General features: G+C 46.7%; 1 protein-coding gene across 1 annotated transcript in view; it reads right to left on the reverse strand.

Annotated features, from left to right (window-relative positions):
* Nucleotides 1–7845: 7845 nt before the first annotated feature.
* Nucleotides 7846–26876, reverse strand: part of TNKS (tankyrase) — a 113747-nt gene continuing 94716 nt past the window's right edge. Inside the window, exons 16-27 of the mRNA XM_056848276.1 lie at nucleotides 25929–26148; nucleotides 25622–25731; nucleotides 23970–24158; nucleotides 22462–22714; nucleotides 21072–21154; nucleotides 18387–18507; nucleotides 17241–17338; nucleotides 15896–15970; nucleotides 12926–13031; nucleotides 12087–12273; nucleotides 11385–11541; nucleotides 7846–8027 (exon numbers count right to left, since the gene is read on the reverse strand). Coding sequence (XP_056704254.1) covers nucleotides 7941–8027; nucleotides 11385–11541; nucleotides 12087–12273; nucleotides 12926–13031; nucleotides 15896–15970; nucleotides 17241–17338; nucleotides 18387–18507; nucleotides 21072–21154; nucleotides 22462–22714; nucleotides 23970–24158; nucleotides 25622–25731; nucleotides 25929–26148 — 1686 coding nt within the window. The 3' untranslated portion in view covers nucleotides 7846–7940. The remainder of the gene's footprint in view (nucleotides 8028–11384; nucleotides 11542–12086; nucleotides 12274–12925; nucleotides 13032–15895; nucleotides 15971–17240; nucleotides 17339–18386; nucleotides 18508–21071; nucleotides 21155–22461; nucleotides 22715–23969; nucleotides 24159–25621; nucleotides 25732–25928; nucleotides 26149–26876) is intronic.

The raw sequence follows: 26876 nt of genomic DNA on the forward strand, positions 1-26876 counted from the left end.
TATCCATTTTGACTAGTATCCATGAATACCCCTCTCCTCTTAAAAGCCCCCTTCAAAATTGAGAAAAGCAGCAAGCACCTTAAATTATCTTTATCCAAATGAGGCTTAAGAAAGCAAAATTGGGGTTTCTAAGCCTTATTCATGGTCCTCTAAAGGAAATGGTTGGCTACTGGCAATGTTGGACGGGGTGGACCACCAGTCTTACGTTCTTAAATCCCCCGTCCCCAATATTTGCTTGTCTGGTCCGACCAGGTTGCAGTCCAGCTTTTTGGAGAAATTAATGCAAACCCCAGGGCTTTAGTGGCCTTCTCACATGCCTCTTAACATGTTCACAGGCCTGGTCCTTCCCTCTGTGGCCAAAAGATGAGTTTAAAATGCCCCCTTGTGGGAGCCATCTTGGCTTCCCTTCCTTCATGGTTGAGCTTTTGATACAAAGAACCCCACACCAAGGCAATATCCCGTTCCCACCTCTTTACTTACGTGTGTATTTTTTACATAGGGTTTCTTCTCTAAACGTGTCCGATTATTATTGTGTGTGTGTGAATTTTTTTTAGATTATCAGTGTTTTAATTTATTGCCTGAGGATGGTCATTTGAAGAAAAAAATAAATTTTCAGCAGTTTCCTTTTGTGTCATGGTGAAATGACTTCATAGGATCATAGATTTGGAAGGGAAAACCAAGGTCATCTAGTCCAACCCCCTGCACGATTCAGGAAATTCACAACTACCTCCCCCCCCACACTCCATGCCCCCAAAATGCCCTCCCTCTCATGAACTGCCTAAGGTCACAGAATCAGCATTGCTGACAGATGGCCATCTAGCCTCTGCTTTAAAACCTCCAGGCAAGGAGAGCTTACCACCTCCCAAGGAAGCCTGTTCTACTGAGGATCCGCTCTGTTAGAAAATTGTTCCTAATGTCATATTTCTGACCACCCAGAAAATAGGCTGGGGAAAAAATGCATCTTTCATAGGGAGAAGCATTTCAGACAGAAAATGGTTCTTTGAACTTTCTACGGGCGGGGGAAAACGGATTTTCTTTGGAATCCTGTGCTTTTGAAAGGAACCCCCCCCCCCCAAGTCTGAAATTAGATAAGGTATGTTTGGTACATGCAAACAGAGCAAGGTCTGGTCTCTTAAGGCCTCATGTTTAAATAAATAAAACATGTTCACAATTACTCAAGGACCTTCCCACTGAACCTGGTTCTCCAGATCAGAGTCCACCGCTCTTAACCGCTACACCACGATGGCTCTTCCAGTTATTACCCCATTACACAGCAGCCTATTTGAGATCATTCCAGTTCATGGCTGGGGATCAAAATCCTGCAACTTGTGCCAACTATGCAAGTTGAACGGGTCGGTTTTGCACAATTTATTCTGGTTTTGCCAGTCATGACATGATTTAGGGAGCAGTGTAAGGCTCCTGCTGAGCGTTAGAAATCAGCCATCCTACTGGCTTCAGCCAAGTATACCTTCTTAGGTCATTTATGCATGGGCACTTACGTTTGCCCCCCTGCCTGACTCGGCTGTTCCTTGAAGTTCTGCATGAGTTTTCCGTCCATTAGAAATGCCCTCGCAATGTCGAGGTCTTCCCATTCCTCTGTTAACCCGACTCTTCCATCTTCCCTGAGCAAAGCCCGGCTGAAATCTATGTGCAGAAGGCAAAGCACTGGACACAGAAGCTGAATTTCTCTCACAGCCAATCACAAAGCAGTGTATAAACAGGCAGGGATTCAAACGCTTCCTGCTTCCTCGTGGCTCTTTCTGAGCAAAAGAAAGGCTTTTTAAAACCGAGGCTTGGATTTCTTCCCCCACCCCTTTCTTTCAGATTGCTCCATTTTTTGTTCTTAAAATGCTTTTTTATGCGGCAATTACAAAGCAGCATTTAAAGGGGTGGGGAGTTGATTTGAGTTTGGAGACTACTGGTGCAGAATTCCCTACAGGAAAGTGTGGGTCCAGCGAGCAACAAACTTCAGGTAAAACTCCCATGCATAAATGACCTTAGTCACAGGGGTTGGGTTTTTTTTCCTGCCAGTACCACATCCCCCCTTTTTCCTATTCCACCTGTGGAATAGTAACATACATGCAGCGCCCTGGTGGTAACCATCTCTGGTTTCAAAAGCACAACAGAGCCATTACTGTTGACACGCACGCTAGAAAGACAGAAGATGCATCATTCAAGTGTTTAAAAAAGTGTTTATTGAATCTTAGCCTGTCACAAGTACTATAGGTCAGACATTAAAGCACAGTAAGATCTAACTCTGTTACATTGGCTGTATGCAAAATTCCACCACATTGGTTGAAAGAATCTAAAATCCTCTTTTAGCAAGGGGGAGGGGAATCAACAAACACCCCAGCTCCAGGTAACAGACAGTTGAAAGGCCATATTGGGACTTTTGCATGTTTTTCTATAGCCCAAAGGTATCAAAAACACAAGACTAGCTATGAAAGCAAGTTATAAAAAGAGGGTTTTGTTTTTTTTAAAGGCCAAAGCTAGTACTTTAGGGCCTACAGAAATAACTAGGCATCAGAATCATATAGTTTCGTTGTATACATCGGATTATGGGTACTGCAAACAGAAAACCGCCAGCCCTTCCCCTCCCCCACCGGTCTGCTGGAAGTTCTGCAGGTATTGCAAATTAAACGTCACCAAGAAATCCAATGGCTGAAACTGCATTGTAACAGACAGGTCTTTTAAAAATCCTTTACCAGTAATTACTTGACTGGTACATACAATAAAAAAAATAAATTCACCCAGTGATCAACAGTTTACAAACACGGTCAACTTAGTCACGGGCATACTGACATGTTCATTTAGACACATGATTTCTTTTCTCCACCTTTCGGGAGCCACAGAGCACAAGGAACATGAAAAGACGACAGCAAGAAACTATGCATGTCCTCCAGTCTTCGTGACCACAGCCAATTTCCCCACCACCACCCAACTGAGTAAAGGGTGAAAGAAATTGACAGCGCCATCCCACAAACCCCTAAAGCAGGCACAATTGCTACATTTGGTCCTATCCACGGCTGCATACTCTACTCACAACGCCATACCCAGCCCAGCCAAAACCCTGCAGCCTACACCAACTATGCAGATGGTATTTTGCGTCATTTATTCTGACTTTACTAGCCAAGAGGCATTAAAGAGATATTTCCGGAGGGATGCTGAAGCCCCAGATTACTGGAAATCTTATTGACACAACCTGCCGGCTTCCGGGAGCACAGCGGCCAGACTCCTTCAAGTTATCTCTCGGCAACCGTCAAGGTCTAAGAAAGGAAGATGAGATTCCTGGGAAGAGGAATTAGGTACACCCAATACCCACTGAGCATTTTTCCACCGCTCCTGGGAAATGGCTCCCACGTATCGCCCTGCTCTTCCAGAACTCGTGGGGGCTCAAAAGTCAACACCTCTAATCAGAAACCGGCGGGCTCCCTCACAAATGCCTTGAAAGTGTGCTGGGCCGCAGGAGAGCAGGGTCCGCGGGCTTCCCATGCGCCCCCCCCCCAAGGGAGCGCACACTGCATTGGCCACCCACACAGGGCTTCTGGGGGACGTGGGATCCCGCGGCAGCCACGGTACACGCAGGAGGGAGTCAATGTGGACTGGGCCTTCTGAATTCGGGAGGCGCCGCCAATCCACTTTGTGCTATCGCTTACGCAGCGCTGTGAAACTCGAGGTTGGATCCCATAGATCCGTTCTGCTAGCAGAGGAGCTTTCCTCTGGTGAGGCTAACAAGGCACTGGATCCTGCCCTCTATGGGGGAAAAAATCCACAGGATGTACTTTGCTCGTACATACTGTAGTTAGACGAACTAGCTAGGCACTCATTTACAGGTCTGAAAACGGAGGACTTGCTTTAAAAAACAACAGACTTTGCAACATTTGGCTGCCACGCCAAAAAGGGGTGCTATTAATTCAAACAGGGCAGGAAACAGGTTTCCACTGTGACGGTCCTCGATTCAATGTCCTGGCGGACAGACGGACCCAAAGACTGCCCATGGTGGGAAACCCACGCAGCACCTCCCCCCCCCCCCAGAATGCCCTCCTGCCAATCAAACAAGGTTGCATCCAAACAAGAAGGTTCAGATGAGCTTGCAAGACTCAAGGGCTTTTAAAAGGTCGGATTTGTAAAAGGTAAGAATCCCTAAAAAAATGAAATAACTCTCCCAATATCCATTAAAAACATCTGTCAGTACTAACCCAAGCTCTCTCATTTGAGTTCAATGAAAACTTGTTTCACGAACAGACCTCTCCGCTGAGTTTCTTTCTAGCGAGCATTTATGGCGGCAGATGAAATAAAAGCAAATTCTTTCTGTCTGGGCTTTGGCAAAAGAGAGCATCACTGGAGCAGCAGAGTACAAAACCCAGAGATGGGCAGGCCACCGACTCGGGTGCTCTGTATTCCCCGCAGGGTGCAAACTTGGGCATCCAGAAACAAGGCAAGGTCCGCTTGCGTTTCCAGCCCACCTCCCTGTCAGAAGGATACATGGATTCTCCACAGTGTTTTATTTTCAGGCACATACCTAAAAACAAACCGTGATTGCATCCACCATACCAAGGACCGTGGTCGGGAAGTGGAAACTGGCGAAGGCCGTGCCCGCTAATCTGTATACTCGAGTCTGCGGCACACCCCATTTGGCTGCTGAACGCATGCAATAGTCATAAATAACCAGTATGTTACCAACGGTAGATTTACAAAAAAAACGAGAAGCTCTGAACCAACCGAACGCCATGCTGTTTGGAAAGGTGCTGTGCTAAGCACCCTTGAGACCAGTTGTCCTAGGAGGAATTCTCCGCCCAGCATGAGTCTTGGACTCTTAAGACAAAAGCCGTAAGTACGTTTGGCTGAACCTATTGAGCTGAATTGGGCCATCTCTCTGGCTATCTGACCTGACCCAGGGAAAACAGGATTTGCGGGTGAGCAGGCAGCCAAAAATAGACTATGCTTAAGTAAATGTAGCATAACTGTTGTTACTTTGGCCTTTGATTCGGAAGCTCTTACTAGGTTTTCTCCCTGGAATGTAACACGTGAGAATTTCTATCGAAGCAATTACTATGGAGCTTATTTCCAAGTAACCGTGTTTAGTATTCAGCTGCAGAAGTTGTCTTTCCAGCAACACCAGCTCTTCCAGAGAAAGGGGGCGGGTTTTTAACTTTAAACGAACACCAGATTTTATTCTTCTATTAAAGACCCACTTTTAGGCATTTGGGATCTCGGAAGGACCTTGGAGCAGACAGGACATTCACATACATTTTTTCAGGGTCTCACCAAGATGGAACCACAGTACGACGAGACAAAAAAAAGTCACTTGGCAAAAGAAATCTCCTCACACAGCATCTTTTTACTCCGCACAAAAAACATCAGTTACACAACACCGGCAGTTTCACAAGATCGGTGCCACCATCTGAGATTCTGGGAGTTTAGGACTCAGGATGAAATCCAGAAACAGCCGTTGGTTTCACCGAGCACATGGGAAGCGAGAGGCAATTGCAAAGCCGAGAGGGTTCTCCATTTTGAGAAAAGAACACGGGACACCCACACCCAAGTCACCCATCTGGCCGGGCTATGGAGAACAGCTGGGTTCATGATGTCTACATGAAGCTGGTGAGGAATGCAGACTTTCCACATCTACCTGCAATTCCACCAGAGCTGGCCCATCCTGCTCCCCACCCCATGCTGTGCTTAAAACAAAAATTCTTCTACTAACGTCCACCTAACAGTGAAGCCCCAACACGCCTTCCCAACCAACATTTATTTCGAGGAGAAACCCGGGAGCTTTGGCCTCTGACGCTTTACAAGATGAGCCGACGAACACAACCCCACCGAGTGACCACGAGAAACATAAGCAAAAGGATCCGGGACTCATCTTGTCTGTTCTCTCTGTGCCGATGAGATCCCTCTTGGCTAGCCTGAATCAAGCATCTAGCAAAGGCAAAGGGTTGGACACCTACGCGATTTTCCTTGGCAGAAAACATTTTTTCGGGAGAGTTCTTTGGGTTTTGTTTCTGTGTTTGCTGTATAAACAGACAAGGATTTTTGTTTTTGTTTTTTGGCCTTGTTTCCAAGTAGATGCCAGCATATTTCGTAAAACAAACGCAAGGGCAGACTATATTTACTCTTAAGAAACAACCACCACAAAAAAAATGTTGGCAGATGAGCTGCAATTTACACAGTTTGGTTCTGGCAGCTGACCCTCGGACTAGATGTTTTGCAAGCTTATACCTTTACAATAAACTGTGCAATCTCTCTTCATTACACATCCGATTTATAAGCTTCAAGGATGGCTTGACTTTCAACTACCCCACTCCCACATTTAGAAAAAAAAAACTACTGCATTATTATTATTTTTATAAAAACCCTTTTGCTTCTCTGGGTAACTTTTAGTTTCTATTAGTACACCTTTGCAGATATACTACGCGATTCTAGAGAAGAGGCTTGTTTCATAGAAACAACAGGGAAGGGAGAGATTTAGCAGAGGGTTTAACTAGCAGCCTTCTAGAAGAAGATGAATACAAGCCACAAGGGTTTAAAAACTGTTTGGCACCAGGGGGAGGAAAGGTATTGGCATGCCGTTCAACAGACTGCTGCAAAAAAGACCAGCACGTGACAGTGGTATAATTATCAAAAGAACTGGGCAAAAATGGAAGGGCCTAAAGCAAGCTTATTTACTGGCCAGCTTTTCATGTCCTAGCTACCCTCTGCAGTAGCAATTTTCCCTTTGGGAATGCTCCTGGGGAAAGACGGAAAGCAGAGTTTGGGGTAGGGGGCTCTGCCCTCCCTTCCCCTGCTACTCATCCCAGTGAGAAGACTTGAGTCAAAAGTCTTGTTCCAACCCCCAAAGGCATCACCGTTCACTTCTCCCTGTGATGAACTGGGGGGGACAAGGGGAATTATGGGAGGAGTGGGCAAAGAGGCGCCCATGCCCCAAACCTACTCTTATTCTCGCGCGAGAAAACCCACATCACAAATGAGCCCTTCGCACCCACACACCGTCTCTTCCAAAGTTCTTCTTGCATTTGACGTAAGAAAACATCTGTACTTTGCGCCCTGCTCGAAAGCACTCTTGCTGAGCCTCTGATTAATAGGTTAGCATGGCATTAGCCAGCAGAAAGCGGGGCACGATTATGAGGCGGCCGCTGCGTGAATATGAGCGCCAGCTCCCTCTCGGATGAAGAGGAACCTGGCAGAAAAGGGCGTTCCTAAGCCTACGGGTACGCTGCCAGCAACAGAGAAGAAAAGGAGAATTCAGTGAAAGTGCAAAGGAAAAAAAAAAGGAAATCCCAGACCAAAGAACTAGATCGCTAACACCTTATTGGATTAAAAAAAAAATCCTATTGCATTGTTAATTGATTTTAGTCAAGTTGACTTTGTGCAAAAAAAAATCTTCAAGAAGGGCCTGGCTCATTTTCATAATAAAAAAAAATGAAAATAAATAAGTTTTTAAGGAGTTCTCAAGTTGGCTAACTCTGAATGTCGAGAAGGCGGCGTGGGTTCAACGCAAGCTACGCGCATCATTCTCACCAGGGCCACGGCATCAAAAGTCAAGGGGCAAACCGACAACACGTGGTTATGATGTAGCCCTGCTTGTTAAAATGACATTCCCAAACACCCAGATCGAAGCAACGGTATTTCTTACACATGGCAATTGCGCGCGGGGCGGGGGGGGGGGGGGATTAGCCTGAGATATGTTGTTAAAAGGCAAACCTTTGTAAACATTTCCTCAAAAGGAATAGTAGCAACTGAGTACGTTATCAGTTACTCATATCTGTTTATAGAGCAATGCTTTATAAAACACATACAGGTTAGTCTGGGGCGAGGGATGTGTGTGTGTGTGTGTGTGACGAGAACTTTATACAATGTTGATGTTTCGAAACTAGCGTCATCCATCCAGTCCATAAATTACTGAAGTAATGGAATTTGCTCCACCGGGTCAGCATTTACTAGGTTTTCTGCTCCGCGGCCGTTGCTGTCTGCGAGGGGGTATCCGGCTTCACGATTTGGTACATGATCAAGTACTCGGGGTAAGCCTGCAAATAAGCAGATGAATCCAAATGAGCAGACATATAAAATCATCTAGCACAGGGGGTGTTGACCTCAATTGTTACGAGGGTCAGATACGAGATAAATGTCACTTGGTCGGGCTGGGCCATGCCTCACCAGCCCAGATCGGGGGGGTGGGGGGAGGTCTGCCTCGACTGGCTCGCAGGCCGGATAAGAGCTCTCAAGGGGCTGGATCCGGCCCTTGGGCCTTATGTTCGACACCCCTAATCTAGCACAGCTTGCCAGGAGGGCACCAATTGTGTAGAAGGGCTTCCCAAAGCCAAAAGAAGTGTTTCAGCCCACTTGTTACCCCAGAAGCACGATACCACTGAATGCTGTTCCTTCTGGAATATAACAGAACCCTGTTCAGTTGATCGTCTTACACACACACACACACACACACATGCAACTGTGCTGTCTATTGACAGGTATGGAAGCGGCCACATGGTTCCAGCTTGGAGGGAGGGGCTGGCTTACAAAACAATCACCTCCCCTTTCTCTGTCCTCCAGAGTGATCCCTAACTAACTAAAAAGAGGAGGGGCTGTAGATCAGTGGGAGAGCGTCCGGCTTGCCATGCAGAAGGTCCCAGGTTCAATCCACGGCATCTCCGGCTAAAAGGATCAGAGACCTTGTACTTAACGCCCTGGCGTGCTGCTACCAGTCCGATCATACAGACCTTGATGGACCAATGGTAAGGTAAAAGGCACATGTTCCATGTTCGTGTGGAAGGACAGAGAAAAAGGGAAGAATATTAAAGAAGAAGAGTTGGTTTTTATATGCCGACTTCCTCTACCACTTAAGGAAGAATCAAACCGGCTTACAATCACCTTCTCTTCCCCTCCCCGCAACAGACACCCTGTGAGGTAGGTGAGGCTGAGAGAGTGTGACTAACCCAAGATCACCCAGCTGGCTTCATATGTAGGAGCAGGGAAACAAATCAAGTTCACCAGATTAGCCTCCGCCGCTCGTATGGAGGAGCGGGGAATCAAACCCCGGTTCTCCAGATTAGAGACCACGGCTCTTAACCTGGTGAAAAGGGGAAAATACAGCCAGAAGGAAAACAAGAACATGCAAGGGACTCTTGAGAAAACCTGATTCTGGGTGAGAGAGCTTCTTCCTTTGGAGGAGCCAGAATGTGGACCCTGGAGCAAAAGGAGAGGCTACCCGAGGAGCTGCAGGAGCAGAGGGAGAAAGAGAGAGCTACAGCCGGGTGGAAGGAGGCGGCGGCTCAGGCTTTGTCCTCCTCAAACCTTGAGGTCCTGTCAGAACTTCTGTGTGTGTGTGTGTGTGTGTGTGTGTGTGTGTGGGAGACTGTGCATCTCTTGATCCACATCACAATTTTCGTGCTGTTTATTGTGTATGAAAGGCGAGCCCGTGGCGCAGAGTGGAAAGCTGCAGTACTAGAGTCCAAGCTCTGCTCACGACCTGAGTTTGATCCCGACGGAAGTCGGTTTCAGGTAGCCGGCTCAAGGTCGACTCAGCCTTTCCATCCTTCCGAGGTCAATCAAATGAGGACCCAGCTTGCTGGGGGTAAAGGGAAGATGACTGGGGAAGGCACTGGCAAACCACCCCGTAAACAAAGTCTGCATAGGAAACGTCGGGATGTGACGTCACCCCATGGGTCAGGAATGACCCGGTGCTTGCACAGGGGACGTTTACCTTTTTATTGTGTACGAGACAGTTTGTTGAGCTTGATTTATTTTAAAAAATCGTAAGCCACCTTGGGTCTTGCTTTGCAGGACAAAGGCGGGGGTAACAAAGAAACAAATGCAAATAAGTCAAACTGACACTGCCCCTATGGAGCAGAGCGGGGGAGAGGAAATGAAGCCTTTTCTCACGGGCTGAGTGGAAAGAGCTGGTCACTGCCCAGCTGCCATCAGAATGACACACAGCTTAGCTTATCCACACCAAGGAAGCACGCGCCGGCTTCGTCACCTTTGCCAGGGAAACATTCCAGAGAAAGAAAAAGTTCCCTTTGTTGCAATTAAAAAAAAAAAAACACCATTCCGAATCTTTTAAGAGGCTTTCGGGGGAACTGGGCGCTCTCAACGTGTACACGTACCAGAGGCAACCTAATTTTTTGTTATTGCTACGGTCTTTGACCAGTAAAATGCAGATTCGCATATATAAAACATTCAAGTGAGGAAGAAACAGTTTTCGATAGGGCATCACCAGAAGACTAATTCATGATAATAGTAAGACCGTTTTACCCCTTGTATAATTCCAATGGCAATGGAGTCTATAAATAAATCTATAAAAGCTAAAATAAGCCTATAATACAGCAACAATATGAATGTAAAATTTGAGATTTAAATTCATTTAGCATTTTTTTCCATTGTACTTGCGACGAACTTTATATACAAAAGCACAGAACTTAGCAACATTACTTGTGACCTGTGAATTTTCATCAAAAAGGAGTTTTTCGAGTCTTTTTCAGAACGACCCGGGATTTTCTTTGGTAGAGGGTAAAATAATCTTCATTTGCATTCCGTTTTAAAAAGGACAATGAAAAAACCCATGTTCTTGAGCCTCTACTTCTCCACATATACATGAACACTTTCTCTCCGAGAAGTGGATCTTTTTGTATCTGCCTTCTAAGGGCAAAAACGCACGGTCGCTTTAGCCTCCTTTATTCCCTGTTTCAGCCAGGATCGAACGCATGTGTTTCACCGAATCCTGGCTGAAACAGGGAATAAAGGAGGCTAAAGCGACCGTGCGTTTTCACCCCAATGGCAAGGCAGAGCATCTGGCTAGGGTAAACACTCTCCTGTATCTTTTTGCTTCTAGGAACGAAAGGTAAGAAGCCGGTGCCAGAATATATCTGGTGTTTATTGGGGAGAGAGAAAAGGCATCCTCGAAAGATCAGTCTGCCGTTCGATATCTGCAACCACTCCGTTTGATAATCTGTTTTGCTTTTACTCTATCCAACTCTAATAAGGTCGGGGGGGGGGGGGAGAGCAAGACCTATTCTCTCTACCAGAGGCTAGCTTTTCAGTGCATGAAGGATCAAAACGGGGACAGCGCCACACTTTGATACATTTGCTCTGGGAAACGCACGGCAATCCTGCCCACCACACCCAGGCTGAACTATAAGACGCCGGCCTGTGAATATCCATGTACATCTTGGCCTTGTGTCGGATCCCAGACATGCAGGGGGGGAGGCACAAGATCAGTGTGCGTCCTCCATACTTGACAAGCCTTGCGGTTCAGGGAGCTGCTGGATTTGTTACGCAAAGCACAGGGCAGCCCCCCCAGTTCGATGCACTCCAGCAGCGCAAAGTCACTGCATGCCAACCTCGCCAGGCTCCGCCAACGTGACAAATCACTTTTAGAAGCCGCCTACCTGCTCGCCTCTGTAGATGACGTACTCTGCGTATGCCAGTCCGTTGACGCTCGGCCTGCCGATCACCGAGTGGTGCCCGGGAGGGGCGTGAGCCATTTTCATAGTGCTGAACTGCAAGAAGGATTTCCCCAGTGTCACACGACAAAAAAGCATTTGCCTAAAAAAAAAAACGAAGGAGGGGGGGGGAAGAGACAAAAAGTAATAATCTCACATGCAGCAAGCATTATTTAATAAATGGGATAAATGGGAAGCTGGCACTTTTTGTAAGATGGTAATATTGCTTTTATAATGCAAGAGCTGCTTTTAATGAAGACGAAGAATTGGTTTTTATATGCTGACTTTCTCTACCACTTAAGGAAGAATCAAAGCGGCTTACAATCACCTTCCCTTTCCCTCCCCACAACAGACACCCTGTGAGGTAGGTGGGGCTGAGAGAGCTCTAAGAGAGCTGTGACTGGCCCAAGGTCACCCAGCTGGCTGCATGTGGAGGAGTGGGGAATCACACCTGGTTCACCAGATTAGAGTCCGCCGCTCCTACCCACAACACCACGCCAGTGGCCAGAGCGGCTTCTGGACGTTTTTTTCTGGGTTTTCATTTCTTCAAGTTCAAGGAGAGATGCATTTTCATCTTGACCCACAGTCGCTGCCAAGAGGAAGCATTACACCTATTACATGGGGCGATACGGCCCCCCAGAAACCCACCTGTGGCAGATGTAGCAGGATCTGTCTTTATGCGTTGGGCAGCCGGTGCCACCCCCTATCCCATACACGTATTGGTTGCTTTTGGAGGAATTCTCCGCAAAGTAAATCCCAGCTCCGAACATCCCTCCGATGTAGGCGTGTCTCTCGTCAAAGCCTTTGTGAATGATGGCGTTAATAAAAGGGGACCCTAGGGCAGAACACAAACACACCGCTCACTTTCTGCTTACAGCACAGAGTCCGCCGCCATCAACGCTCGTGAACTCAAAGCAACGGACGGTTAAGTTTTAGAGGATCAACTGGCTTCTCGGTACAGAATCCTTAGTCACAGCCGACTTATAGCAACCCCAGAGGGTCTTCAGGGCAAGAGGAAGAGGAGGAGGAGAATGCCGACTTTCTCTACCACTTAAGGAAGAACCAGACAGGCTTACAATCACCTTCCCTTCCCCTCCCCACAACCGACACCCTGTGAGGTAGGTGGGGCTGAGAGAGCTCTTAATAGAACTGTAACTTGCCCAAGGTCACCCAGCTGGCTTTGTGTGTAGGAGTGGGGGAAACCAATCCAGTTCACCAGATTAGCCTCTGCCGCTCACGTGGAGGAGTGGGGGAATCAAACCCGGTTCCTCAGATCAGAGTCCACCGCTAAAAACCACCGCTCTTAACCACTACACCACACTGGCTCTCGCTGGCTTGAAATCCAAATCAATCCAAGGACAAGAATCTATCTGTATATATCCCTAGGACAGAAGAGACAATCCAGGAAAAGTATAATTGGTGCACATTTTTTTTGGGAGGGGGGGGAACACCAGTGCAACATTCCAGCAACAGTTCCACTTCCTCACCGTGAAATAGCATGCGTTCATTGTGATGGTTATGGTTTTCTTCAGACACTTCTTTCTGCCGGTGACAAAATCTCTCCCTGAGCTTCTTATTCACTACCTTCTGAATCTATAAAAAGGGTAAATATAAAGACAAGTACTAACTGAAACACACAAAGGGACTCCTGCAAAAATGTTTCTTAACATTTTCTTTCTTAAAATGTGCAAAGTATTTTGTAAGAACGAATGAATCAAATTTATTTACAGCAAAGGCCAGAATAAAACGACCAGTATTTTGTAAGAAATTTTTTTTGCTTTGCTAAGGATTATGAGCGAAATCCAAGGGAACGAAGCCTCTTGCTACTTTTGGCGGGATAACCCGAGCTCCAAGATGTACCTTACAGATTGCAGAGGCCAGGAGCTAAAATGCAAAATCTGCCAAAAGTAACCAAGTGTACCTTGTGAAATTAAAAGGGTTTAATGGCCTCAAAAGGTCATTTAAATGCCATCAATTTAATGGAAACTTTTAACTATGCCTGGATTAACAATGCAATCCTATGTAGAGTTGCTCCAGTCTAAACCCGCTGAAATTAATGGGCTCAGATTGGAGAAACTCTCCTAAGGACTGCACTGTAAACACTGCAATGCGCAGAACGGTTCCCCGTATTCCAGGGGCGCTACTGGTTGCTTTCTCTCTTGGCAAAGAAGACACATGGCATCAAAGCAATCTTTTGCTAGGCCGGAAAGCCCACCGGTGATCTTTCCATTCTGGCGGAGCAGGGGGCGCCACTGAGACCTTACAGCAGCCCCCCCATTTCCGGCTGAGACAGACAGATACGGTCAACACCCCAGTGTGTCCGATTCTGCACGGTGGGTACAGTTATGCTTATTTCTCCCAATCATGAGGGACCCAAAGACCTGACTGAAACAGTCAATAGGAGCTGCACCAGATGCCATTACTATTACTATTCTGCCCTGCTTTGGACTTCTCGGGTTTGCAAACAAGGAAATGGAGTAGACAGCCTGAGCTAACGGGGCTCTTGTGTACTCAACTAAACCCTTAACTGGAAGGACGGGGGCCTTTCAAATGAACAGATTAAAACAGACACCCATGCGCCCTTCCTTCAATCACGCCCTGTGTGTGTGTTAAGCGCCGTCAAGTCGCTTTCGACTCATGGCGACCCTATGAATGAAAGTCCTCCAAAATGTCCTCTCTTTGACAGCCTTGCTCAGGTCTTGAAAATTGAGGGCTGTGGCTTCCTTTATTGAGTCAATCCATCTCTTGTTGGTCTTCCTCTTTTCCTGCTGCCCTCAACTTTTCCTAGCGTGACTGTCTTTTCTAGTGACTCCTGCCTTCTCATGTGACCAAAATACGATAGCCTCAGTTTAGTCATTTTAGTTTCTAGGGTCAGTTCAGGCTTGATTTGATCTATAACCCATTGATTTGTTGTTGCTTTTTGGCAGTCCAGGGTAACACTCTCCTCCAACACCACATTTCAAAGGAGTCTACTTTCTTCCTGTTAGCTTTCTTCATTGTCCAGCTTTCTCATCCATACATAGTATTCACGCCCTACCAGAAGCCTAAAAATTATCAGTATTTAAAAAACAGACACACAAGGCTTTCTGTAGAATGCATAAACACCAAAGTCACTGTTCAAATGAAAAGAAGTTGGTTTTTATATGCTAACTTTCTCTACCACTCAAGGGAGAATCAAACCGGCTTACAATCGCCTTCCCCTCCCCACATCAGACACCCTGTAAGGTCAGTGGGGCTGAGAGAGCTCTAAGAGACCTGTGACTAGCCCAAGGTCACCCAGCTGGCTTCATGTGTAGAAGTGGGGAATCAATCCTGGTTCTCCAGATCAGAGTCCACCGCTCCAAACCACCGCTCTTAAGCCACTACACCATCAAAAGCAGGTGAACGTGTCCTTTTCCAGTCACTCCAGCTGGTGTCAAGCTTCACGCCTAAGCGCACGCCGAATCCAGGAAAAGACTGTCTGATCTCAAGGAGGGCAAGCTGACTTATTTAAAAACCTGCATCCTGCTTTTCTCTCCACAGGGATTCAAGGCCGCTCCCCCAGCCTTGCCAGGCAGAGAGTCGTTTACCAGTTAAATCAGCAACTGTTCTAGGGTTGCCAACCTCCAGGTACTGAAGGAGAAAAAAGACACCTCTGTACTATTATCAGGAGGATAAGAAAACCAGTACAGGAGGAATGGTGCTAACAATGCCAATATATTATAGCTACATATACGCTTTACAGTATGTGGTAATGAAACCACCAACAACACATACATTCAGTACAACAGTGGATGTACAAAATTTCCACAGCTCATTTGAATTCCATCTGGTAAGTATCAAATAAGTCCTTTAAAGTAATTATCTTAGTCTTTTCACAAAACAGATGCTGCAAGATGAACAGTCAAGGAGAATACGATTGTTTCGGAGCACAAGTGCTCAGTTCTTCATCAGTTCTTCAAAAGATGCAATGCATGCAATCCTATATCAACATCCATGATATCAGGTTTCAAAGAATAACCTTTTCCAGAATAAAGTGCATAATACTTCCCCACAGGGGTAAGATGCTGAGTTCCTTCTAGATGGAATTCAAATGAGCTGTGGAAATTTTGTACATACACTGTTGTACTGAATGTATGTGTTGTTGGTGGTTTCATTACCACATACTGTAAAGTGTATATGTAGCTATAATATATTGGCATTGTTAGCAGCATTGCTCCTGTACTGGTTTTCTCAACCTCCAGGTACTAGCTGGAGATCCCCCCACTACTACAACTGATCTCCAGCTGACCGAGATCAGTTCACCAGGAGAAAATGGCTGCTCTAGCCATTGGACTCTATGGCACTGAAGTCCCTCCCCTCCCCAACCCTGCCCTCCTCAGGCTCCGCCCCCAAACACCTCCTGCTGGTGGCCAAGAGGGACCTGGCAACCTTAAACTGTTCCCATCTCGAGGTTCCCAGTGACCCGGGACGCTTACCCGGATGACGTGATATCTGTTGAAGACACCTCCAGCGTTGCCGCCGTCTCTGTGCTCTCTGATGGTGCTCTGCATCTGCCGATAGCAAGGCGAGCCACAGGTCAAGAACCCAACAGTTCAAAAATACCATACCATATCATATCACAGAGCTGCAAGGGGCCATACAGGCCATCTTGCCAACCAACTGCTTGATGCAGGATCAGCCTAGAGCAGGGGTGTTGAACTCATTTGTTATGAGGGCCGGATATGACATAATGTCACTTGGTGGGGCCGGGCCACGTGTAACAATAAAATTTAATGCCAGGTACCAGAGATTCAAACTTTACAGAAGACACAGTGCAAAGCCTATTAATGATATTATTTTTGTACTTTATTATTTACTTAAAATACAAACATGCTTAAAACAATAACACTCTTACAGTGTTACGACTGGAAGCGGTGTGTGTATGTGTGTCTGCCTTGTGGGCCTGATTAGAACTCTTAAGGGGCCGGATCCGGCCCCCGGGCCTTCCGTTTGACACCCCTGGCCTAGAGCATCCCTGACAAGTGCTTATTCGGCCTCTGCTTAAAGACTGCCAGTGAGGGAGAGCTCACCCCCTCCCTAGGAAGCTGATTCCACTGTCGAACAACTCTTCACTGTAAAAAACCTTTTCCCTAATATTTGACCTGCACCTTCCCGCCCGCAATTTAAACCACTACCCATCTTCATTGGGCAAGTGAGAAAGGGACGCACCACTCTTCTCTTACACAAATTGCCTTTTTTCATCCCATGATGTTGCGGGGGGGGGGGGTGGCGAGAGAGGGCAAAAAGGAACTTGCCCTGCTTCCTGCTCATCCCAGGAAGGAGGCAGTTATGGGGATGACGAAGAAGAGTTGGTTTTTATACCCCGCTTTTCTCTACTGAAAGGAGTCTCAAAGTGGCTTGCAATCGCCTTCTCTTCCTCTCCCCACAACAGGCACCTTGTGAGGTAGGTGGGTCTGAGAGTTTGGAGAGAGCTGTGACTAGCCCAAAGTCGCCCAGCAGGCTTCATGTGGAGGAGTGAGGATTCGAACCTGGTTATCCAGATTAGAATCTGCCGCTCTTAACCGCTATGGCATGCTGGATGGAGGAATCTTCCACATTTATTTCCTTCCAATAAAAAAAATGGGGAGCTCGGGACGTTCTGGTCCTTTGTGATGCATGGCCTTTTAACCAACTCCTCGATCTCTGTAGTTCCATTTTCAGGGTTTTGCTGACACACACCGTCCCACTTGACTTTCGCAATCAAGGCTAATGACACGTGTACCAGATTTCAGCTGGAAGCATCCTACTTTTGATACTAACACCTATGCATTCAATGTTTACCTCTTCTTCCACGGACTGGTATTCCTTGTCATCAGGAGCCAGATCTATAAGGATAGTCCCTTGGCTTGCACAGTGGAAAGTCAAATAAGGATTGGAGCCTGAAAAAAAAGCAAAGTTCCCAAGACATCAGGATCTGCACATGTTCTCTTGTACACGTCAAACAGAGCAAAACAAATCATAAGTCGTTTTTTTGACTGGATGTTGTTATCGTTAAATAACTGCGGTATTTGACAGTACACCAAACTGAGAGAAGCCTTAAAAAAACACCTTAACTGCAACTCGATTTGTATTCTTCTTGTAAGTGTATATTCTAAGTGTCTCTATTCCCATAGCAATCCCACTAGACATCGAGCCGGCGTACACAACACTGGCTCTGTGGTAGAGGGAGGGGCTGTGGCTCAGTGGTAGAGCATCTGCCTGGCATGCAGAAGGTCCCAGGCTCAATCCCCGGCATCTCCAGTTAAAGGGACTAGGCAGGTAGGTGATGTGAAAGACCCCTGCCTGAGACCCTGGAGAGCCGCTGCCAGTCTGAGTAGACAATACTGACTTTGACGGACCAAGGGTCTGATTCCATAGAAGGCAGCTTCAGGTGATCATGTGTCCTGCAGCCACATTTACGAGAAAGTGTTCCAGAGGTAGATTAAAAGGACGGCTGCTTGGGGCCGGGCTCGACAGCCCACAGAACTACTTCCGCAGCAGGGCATGAATGCCTGCTGCCATGGAAGCAAAGGCGAGAGAATGTGGCAGGGAAATTAACCACATGGAAAGGCAAAACAGGGACAACGACTCCAGGCATCCAGATAAAACTGTGCCGTATTTATAAAAGGTTTTCCAATTTGGTCTTTGTTCTCCATTCTTTTATTGCCCCGAAGTTCGACTATTTACAATTGCCAGTTCTTTGGGGAAAGGAATCCATCTCAGTTAAGACAAACTGCAGCCTTCCACCCTGAGGTTCTCTAACAGAACCAGCTATAAAAACGAACTGAATTAAAAAAAAAACACCCAATCAATGCCTCGCATAAGTCATCCCCTCCTTCAGGCCCTGAAAGATTTGTCTAGTATATAAGGGGGGGTGAGGTGGCTCTCCCTGTCTGTAGCTGAAGCTCACAAATTGAGTTTTAATTCAAGCAGCTTTAATATACTCACCTTGCTGTCCCCCCAGAAGTCTCTCTACGCCTTTTATTAACTTATGGCGATGCCCATAGGCATTGATGCCGATCTCTTTCAGCTCTTCGTGTCCCATGTCAGCCAGCACATCCAAGGTAATCTGAATTGCAGGGAGATAACAAAACAAAAAAAAAGCACGTGGGTGCATTATGTTAGTAACCAGGAAAGCTATTGGGTCATTTAAATAAGGTGCCGTATTCAGAGCAAGTGTGTCAAATAGACACCCTTCAACATTTTCTAGTCAGCTGTGACCTGCTCAACGTGGCAAGGGACAGATGGATAATACCTTTTATCCGGGACCCTAGGTGTGAACTGGATAAATTGGGGCTTCTTTTAGCAGGGGTGAATTTTAATATTATCTTGGCAGTTGCCAAGTTTCCCCCCCAGCTGATTAAGATTAAAAATTACTAATTCTCTATTGTCTATGCAGATAGATCGATGGATTAATTGGTTTTTATATACCGACTTTCTCTACCACTTAAGGGAGACTCAAACTGGCTTACAATCACCTTCCCCTCCCAACAGACACCCTGTGAGGTAGGTGGGGCTGGGAGAGTGTGGCTAGCCCAAGGTCACCCAGCTGGCTTCATGTGCAGGAGTGGGGAAACAAATCCAGTTCACCAGATTAGCCTCCGCCACTCATGGGGAGGAGTGGGGAATCAAACCCAGTTCTCCAGATCAGAGTCCACCACTCCAAAGCACTGCTCTTAACCACTACACCATGCTGGCTCTCAACTATAACCATAAATTTTTCCTTTCTTTTAGTCTTAGTCTGAGTGTGACATTATTTAGAGCCGAATTGGATGTATGAGCAGTATCATTAAAGTAAGAAAGTTACGTTAGTAGCTTTGTGTCATGGAAAGAAGGCAAGGTCAGTTAAACCAATCAATAAACATTTCTTATGCATTGATCTCTGAAGCCTCTTCTTCTGCTTCTCCACCTTTCCCTGTGCTCATTCTGAACCAGACCAATTTTAAGCGGCTGGCTCCATTGGGCAGCGGGCATCTCCTTTTTGCCCAAGTCCCACCCAAGCTAATGGTGGCGACTACTGCTGAAAGCAGTAGGCTAGACGGATTCGTGGAGAAGAGGTCCATCAGTGGGCTACTAGCCCACAGTGACTAACGGGAACCTCTGCGTCTAGAGGGAGTAAAGCCTCTGAATCACAGGGCTAGCAGGCAACATCAGGGGGATGGCCTTGGCCTCTATGTCTTGTAGATCATCTGGAGCAACTGGCCGGCCGCTTTGTGAGAAAGGATGTTGGACAAGATGGACCACTGGTCTGAGCCAGCAGGGCTCTCGTGTCCTTCAGTAAGTTTTAGGAGATTACGGGCTTCTGTAGGATCTCTAAAAAGGGGTTTACGAGAGGAGAAAGGAAATGCATGGTATGGAGGAACAAAACACCTTTGTGCAAGCGAATGGTCGGTTTCCAAAAACAGTGATGATTGGGGCTGAGTCACTGGCTGGGGCCAGGCACTGGGAATAAATCCTCCTCCGAGTCTGGCAGATGAAAATCAGGTGACGTAGGGCAAGATATGCTAACACGGGTGGGGGGGAGAAATACTGGCCTCTTGAAGTAGTCTACCTAACCAGCTGGTTATCTTTTTTAAGCAGAAGATTTAGAGAAGAGGGTGATTGTGTCCTCCTGAGGAGTAAAGAGTAGGAGAATCTGCACCCAAACCTCGGTGAAAGACATCTCTCTCAAGTTAAACAGCATCTAGATCAGGGATGTCAAACATAAGGCCCTTGAGAGCTCTTATCCAGCCCGCAAGCCAGCTGCCCCCACTCCAGCTCTGGGCTCAAGAGCCCGCTGCAGGGTCGCCAGCCGAGGCAGCCACCCCCTAGTCCCAATCTGGGCTGGGTAGTCCACTGCAGTCTTGCCAGCTGAGGCAGCCACCCCTTCCAGTCCGATCTGGACTGACAAGCCCACTGTGGTCTTGCCAGCGGAGGCAGCCACCCACCCCCCGTTCCCAATCTGGGCTGGCGAGGCATGGCCCGGCCCAACTGACATTTATGTCATATTCAGCCCATGTAACAAATGAGTTTGACACCCCTGATCTAGATGCTACCCACAGCTGCTCTACCATGGCCAACCCCATTTCTTAAAGCCTTGTCAAAAGTATTGCAATATACAACAAACAAAACCTACATCAATGCCTGAGATACCAAAGAGTTGCGCGCGCGCTCTCTCTCTCTCTCTCTTTTTTTTTTGGCCCTTGAATGGGCCCCCGTTGCAATCTCCCCATCGGCTTTCTGATGCAGAATGTTAAGCTGCTGTTTGAGAAATTCATGCCTAAGCACCCCCCACCCACCCCGTCTCCGAGCATGGGGAGCTACTTGCATGCGGGGCTCTTGAAATCCCAGCCAATATTTCTGATTGTTCCAGGCATTTGAAAAACTTCCAACTACATACACAAGAGTACAACTCATTTGGCACCCATAAGAACATGAGAAAAGTCATGCTGGATCAGACCAAGGTCCATCAAGTCCAGCAGTCTGTTCACACAATGGTCAACCAGGTGCCTCCTGGAAGCTCACAAACAAAATGACTGCAGCAGCATTCTGCCTGTGTTCCACAGCACCTAATAGAATAGGTATTCTCCTCTGATCCTGGAGATAATAGGTATGCATCATGACTAGTATCCATTTTTACACACAGCGCCTTACCTGCTCTGTTTCAAAGATATCCCGAAGATGTTCCAGACCCAGGCTTTTCAGGAACTGGCTGATATTCATGTCAAGACCAACAACTACAGCGAAGAGAAACACATCAATGTATCCCTTCACAGGGAACTTCCAGCGCACATCATATCTACCAAGCTTCAGTTTCCACTCACAGCTCTCCACCGGCTCTCTCGCCCTCCTGTTGGGTTTCACCCAATATTAAGGCTGAATAAAGCAAAGGCGTACCCATTCCCCTCTGCCTCTCAATTTAACACACCTAAGCCAATGTAGGACAGAGCCAGGAAGGAATGCAAAGGAAGACTGGAGTCATTTATTCTGAACGGGCCCTTTCAGTACAAAGACACGGAATGCATTTTGCAATAACTACCATGATGTGTAAAATCTCTCTTGCTGAGTACCCCTTATCCGGACATCCAATATCCGTAGAGACCCGAAAACCAGACTTTTTGAGCCAGCAGACAGGCATTAATGAGCAGAATGCCAATTTGCTTTCTGATGGTTCAACATACACAAAAATACACAATGTAAACAAAAATACTGTTTCAGATTACATTCAGGCCATGTGTATAAAGTGTACATAAGGTTGGGTAGAAAGACAAAAATATGTATATAAATACTGAAAATATAATTTATTAGAAGCGCTATGTCAAGGTTAAAAATATTTAAAAACATTAAAATAGAACTGTAACCACATACCAAATGCATTTCGGCCTATTGGGCCTTCATCAGTGGTTAATTAAAACACATGTTAAGCCTGCATGCATTTACAGAAATAAATAAATACGTATACAAACAGTTCAAACCCAACCAGGCATGTGTATAGGTTGTAAAATCTATTACCAATTACTCAAACATCTGGTCAGATTGTTTCTAGTTGTAATACTGGTTAGTATATGTCTCTCATATACGATGTGTGCAGGTATCAACCTAGTAGAGCAGTGAAATATATATTTTCTTTCTACCCAACCTTGGGTACCCAGCTTCTGTTTTCAGGTTGGGTTTTATTCCCCTTTTTCCTTCCACTAAAGTGTACATAAAACATAAGTGAATTTTGTGTTTAGACTAGGGTCCCATCTCCAAGATGTCTCATTATGTATATGCAAATATTCCAAAACACACAAAGATCCAAAATACGGACCACTTCTGGTCCCAGGCAGTCCGGATAAGGGATACTCAACCTGTAGCCCAGATTTCAAAAAGCAGAAAGCAATCGTGAATGTCAACAGACAGAAACAGCAGTAATACAAAAGGGTGTTTCACTTGTTTCTGGGATACACGGTTCTTTCAAATGCTGTACACACCACAAAGGAGATAACCACACACTATCATAGGGCAACACAAAGCATGACTACGGCGCTCGGCATCTTCCCACCTGCAGTGACGTTACCTTCTCCTTCTTTCCTCTCTGTGCCTGCTGCCCCGTCCCCAGCGTTGGAGGCCCCTCCCACAGCAAGGTCCCCTAGCGGGCCGGCGAGGTTATCGATGCTGCTGGCGGCAGACAGGCAGGAAGGAGTCGACGCCGGGGAGATGATCGAGGCGCTGACCACGGTTGCTTGGGGTTTGAAGCAGGTTGGCAGGGCCTCTGGCGGCATAGCGTCGATCAGCAGGGCCCGAATGTCATCAGCCTGAAAGCCAAGAACATCCGTTAACACCGGGGCTTGACCATTTCTCAGAAACTGGCTGGACAGTATTGAGTCACAGTTCTAAAAACAGCTGTGTCCTTCAACTGCTATCCACTTGTGACCAGCTGAAGCACCTTTCGTTTCCCCCTGTTCTTAGACCGAGGTCTTGAACATTTACACCATAAAACTTAGATAAGACCCAACTCCAAAAACACCTCCCTTCCCCTCTTCTCTGCAGCCTCCAGAAAACGAGCGACAAAATAAGTACGCTGAGGGTCAGAGTCCTCTAAGAGGAACTGAACCTTTTGCTCCAAAGTTGTGGACCATTGTGGACCAAAGAAGATGTGGACCATTTGTTAAAACACGGTATAATCCATTTTGGCCTAAGTTGGGATACATAAGGACAGTGCAAAAGGATATGTATCAGGGAGTCCACTGACTGAAGAGGGCAGGGACGCAGCCGGTCTGAAAAAGGGATCTTTACCATATGGCCCAGCAAAACCCCTGAAAAAGGGCAATTAAATCTTGAACGCATAAAGATTCTGCATAACTTTAGACTAACCAGAGAATCCATATAGGAAAAAAGATTACACTTAGATAACAGGCCCAGGGCAAGTGGAGAACATGTCCTCCGAGCATCAAAATGAGTGTAACTCTTATCTCTAGCATAGATCAACTGGACCACGTTTTTTACATTTACAAAAGAAGAGTAAAGGTCTTCCACCTTCAAATTTATGAGTGATAGCTTGTGTTCAAAATGCTGGAGCCAGGGAGTCTTCTAAGAGTCCTTGAGGGTTAAGCTTACCAAGCTATCCTCCGGGGCCTCAAAAAAAAAAAAAAAAGATGAAACGGTTGAGGCCCCAACCTTTGACAGCCGCTGTTCTTGAAGCTGTCTGAAAAGAAAGGCTGGAAGATTATGCCTTTCAATATGAAAATTTGCTCCTCTCCAGCCCTGAGAAAAAATATTCCTCCACTTTCTCTCATCTAAGCTTTCCCCAGGAGGAAGGGAAAAAAAGGTTTTTAGCTGAGGCTCCCACATGCGGATGTTTCAAGTGCACACAGCCGGTATTTCAAGATGAAGAAAATGTTTAAGACAAAGGCATCAAAGTTTAACGTTAAGGAGTTGAAGTGAACTCCTTAAGCGGCAAACAAAGCCTTACTGAAACTCTTGTGATTTTGATGGGCTCGCCATCAAAACGTATTAATAAAAAGAACAGACTTCACAGGAACATGCTGCAGCTTTTCCAGAGACACTTACTGTCGCTAGATCCAAAGGTGTTTGGCCTTCTTGGTTTTTCATTGTCGGGTCGGCCCCGTGAGCCAGAAGCAGAGCGCAGAGCTGCGTCCTCCCTTTTTGCGCTGCTTCGTGCAGGGGTGTAAACGCCCATTTGTCTGTCGCGTTCACACAGGTGTTGTACTTGATCAGCAGAGCCGCTATGTCCACATGCTGGGGAGAAGAAACACCCGTTGTTCAAAAAGGCAGCGGGGCAAAAGCTCAGAGGGAAGGAGAGCAAGACCTCAACATTCCTGAGAATACTGAGGACTCCGATGTGGGTTGCAAGAGAGCGTGCAAAGAAAACACACACTAAAATCGATTTATGTGCATTACATATTTACACACACACATATATATGTATGTAAGCAATGCGCACACAGAATATATACTTAACATATGGTAGAATTCAGCTAGCTGATGCAGGTTCAGATTGGTGATGGCTGCCAGCTTGGAGAGCTTTAAGAGGGGAGTGGACATATTCATGGAGGAGAGGGGTATTCATGGCTATTAGTTAGAATGGATACTGGTCATGCATACCTATTCTCTCTAGTATCAGAGGAGCATGCCTATTATTTTGGGTGCAGTGGAACACAGGCAGGATGGTGCTGCTGCAGTCGTCTTGTTTGTGGCTTCCTAAAGGCACCTGGTTGGCCACTGTGTGAACAAACTGCTGGACTTGATGGGCCTTGGTCTGATCCAGCAGGGCCTTTCTTACGTTCTTAACACCTGTTCTTTAATCTCTTCAACGTTTGCAGAAGAGTTGGCTTTTATATGTCAACTTTCTCTACCACTTAAGGAGGAATCAAACTGGCTTACAATTGCCTTCCCTTCCCCTCCCCACAACAGACACCCTGTGAGGTAGGTGCGACTGAGTGTGACTAGCCCAAGGTCACCCAGCTGGCTTCATGTGGAGTAGTGGGGAAACCAACCCAGTTCATCAGATTAGCCTCCACCAATCATGTGGAGGAGTGGGGAACCAAACACGGTTCTCCGGATCAGAGTCCACTTTGTGAGGTAGGTGCGGCTGAGAGAGTGTGACTAGCCCAAGGTCACCCAGCTGGCTTCATGTGAGGAGTGGGGAAACCAACCTGGTTCCTTTAGAGTCCACCACTCTTAACCATTATACTATGTGGGAGAATGAATCTGTCTGTTCCCATCTTCGTTTGTAGAAACTGGAAAAAGTCTGGCTTACAGTTAACGAAGAAAGGAAGCAGGATATGGTGGTGCCTAGGGACCCCTCCTCCTAATATCACTTGACTCAGGGTTTCAGTACATACTACGTGTATATAATATGGTCATTTAACAACAGGTAACTTACCAGGATGCGCCCATGGCCATTTAAGAACAGCGGGCTGCAGTGTTTGGTTAACCTTACTGCTCACCTGACCACCCAGTTTTCTAGTTAGGGGCGGAAGTGTGTTCAACTCATCCCATGGCAAGACGGTACGCAGAAACAGCTTGTGCACACCCACAGGTAAATTACCACTTGGTGAATGACCATTTATTTGCCCTAGAAAAGTGGATAACCCTGAACAAGCTTTACCTGTTTTCTATTTGACAAGACATTCCTGCTTTGGTACTGAGAGACCTACCCTAAGTTGAAACCTACCAACAGACACAACGCTGGTACCCACCCCATAGGATGCTGCGTTGTGTAGCGGAATTAATCCTCCTTTGTCTTGAGCATTGACATCTGCACCGTGCTCCAGAAGGTACTCAGCAACTTCCAAATTGTTGTAGCCGGCTAGATGGAGAGAAGCAAATATCAACAGAAAGAAGCAGAAGAGTCAGGCACTTATTAGAAATACCAGTTTGTTTGTGCACATCTCCCTTCCTGCTGCATTCATTTCATACTTCTGTTGCTACCTAGGACTGTTCAAGACAATCCCCAGTGAATAAACAATGTACCTGTAAAGACAAAAGCCTTAAGAATGCAGGTACCTGCAAGATGCAGCGGGGTGGAATTGCGCCCCTGAGTGTCTCGGCAGTTGATGTTTTCCGGCGAGCAGAGCTTTTGAACTCGGGCCAGGCAGCCCTTTTTGGCAGCGTCCAGCAGGGCGGCGTCACCTCGCAGGAGATCCTGAATGTCGGAGTCTCCCTCTTTCACCAAGTCGAGGGGGGTGTTGCCGTCTCGGTTCTTCTTCGTCGGATCTGCTCCGTGCTGCAACCAACATTTCGACTTTTTACTGGCGGAAATTCAACGAAAGGCCAACTGCGGTCCTCTTCCAAGGACCTTCCTCCAATGCCCACGTTAGTGCAAGGGGGAAAAATCAAGACACTGCCCCAAAAGCGGGGGAGGCTAATCTGGTGAATCAGGTTTGTTTCCCCACTCCAACACACAAAGCCGGCTGGGAGACCTTGGGCTTGTCACAGCTCCCTCAGCCCCACCTACCTTACAGGGTGTCTGTGGTGGGGAGGGGAAGGGAAGATGATTGTAAGCCGGTTTGATTCTTCCTTAAGTGGTAGAGAAAGTCGGCATATAAAAACCAACTCTTCCTTTTATGCCCTTGTAATTTGTTTGCCACCTCTCAGGAAGGAAATGTCAACCCTCCAACAAGATGGCTAGGGTACATCTTCCCACGCTTTATGTTCTAATGTGATTGGGGCATGGTCAGAGAGAACTATATTTTTGGAACAGAATAAAACCATCTAGCTAAAAGCAGTTTCTAATCAGCCCTGGAGGTGTGTGTGTGTGTGTGTGGGGAGAGTTAGTCTGGAATTTCCTGCATTTTGCAGGGGGTTGGACTAGATGTCCCTGGTGGTCCCTTCCAACTCTATGATTCTATGATCAGCCCGCTAGATGTATACTCTCGTATCAGTTGCGTGGAATATTCTTCACACCTCTCCTACAATTTCTCCAACCTGAAATCTGTTTTGGGCAAGAGGTCC

Source organism: Euleptes europaea, chromosome 4, assembly GCF_029931775.1.
Source record: "Euleptes europaea isolate rEulEur1 chromosome 4, rEulEur1.hap1, whole genome shotgun sequence".
In the NCBI taxonomy this organism is placed as follows: domain Eukaryota; kingdom Metazoa; phylum Chordata; class Lepidosauria; order Squamata; family Sphaerodactylidae; genus Euleptes; species Euleptes europaea.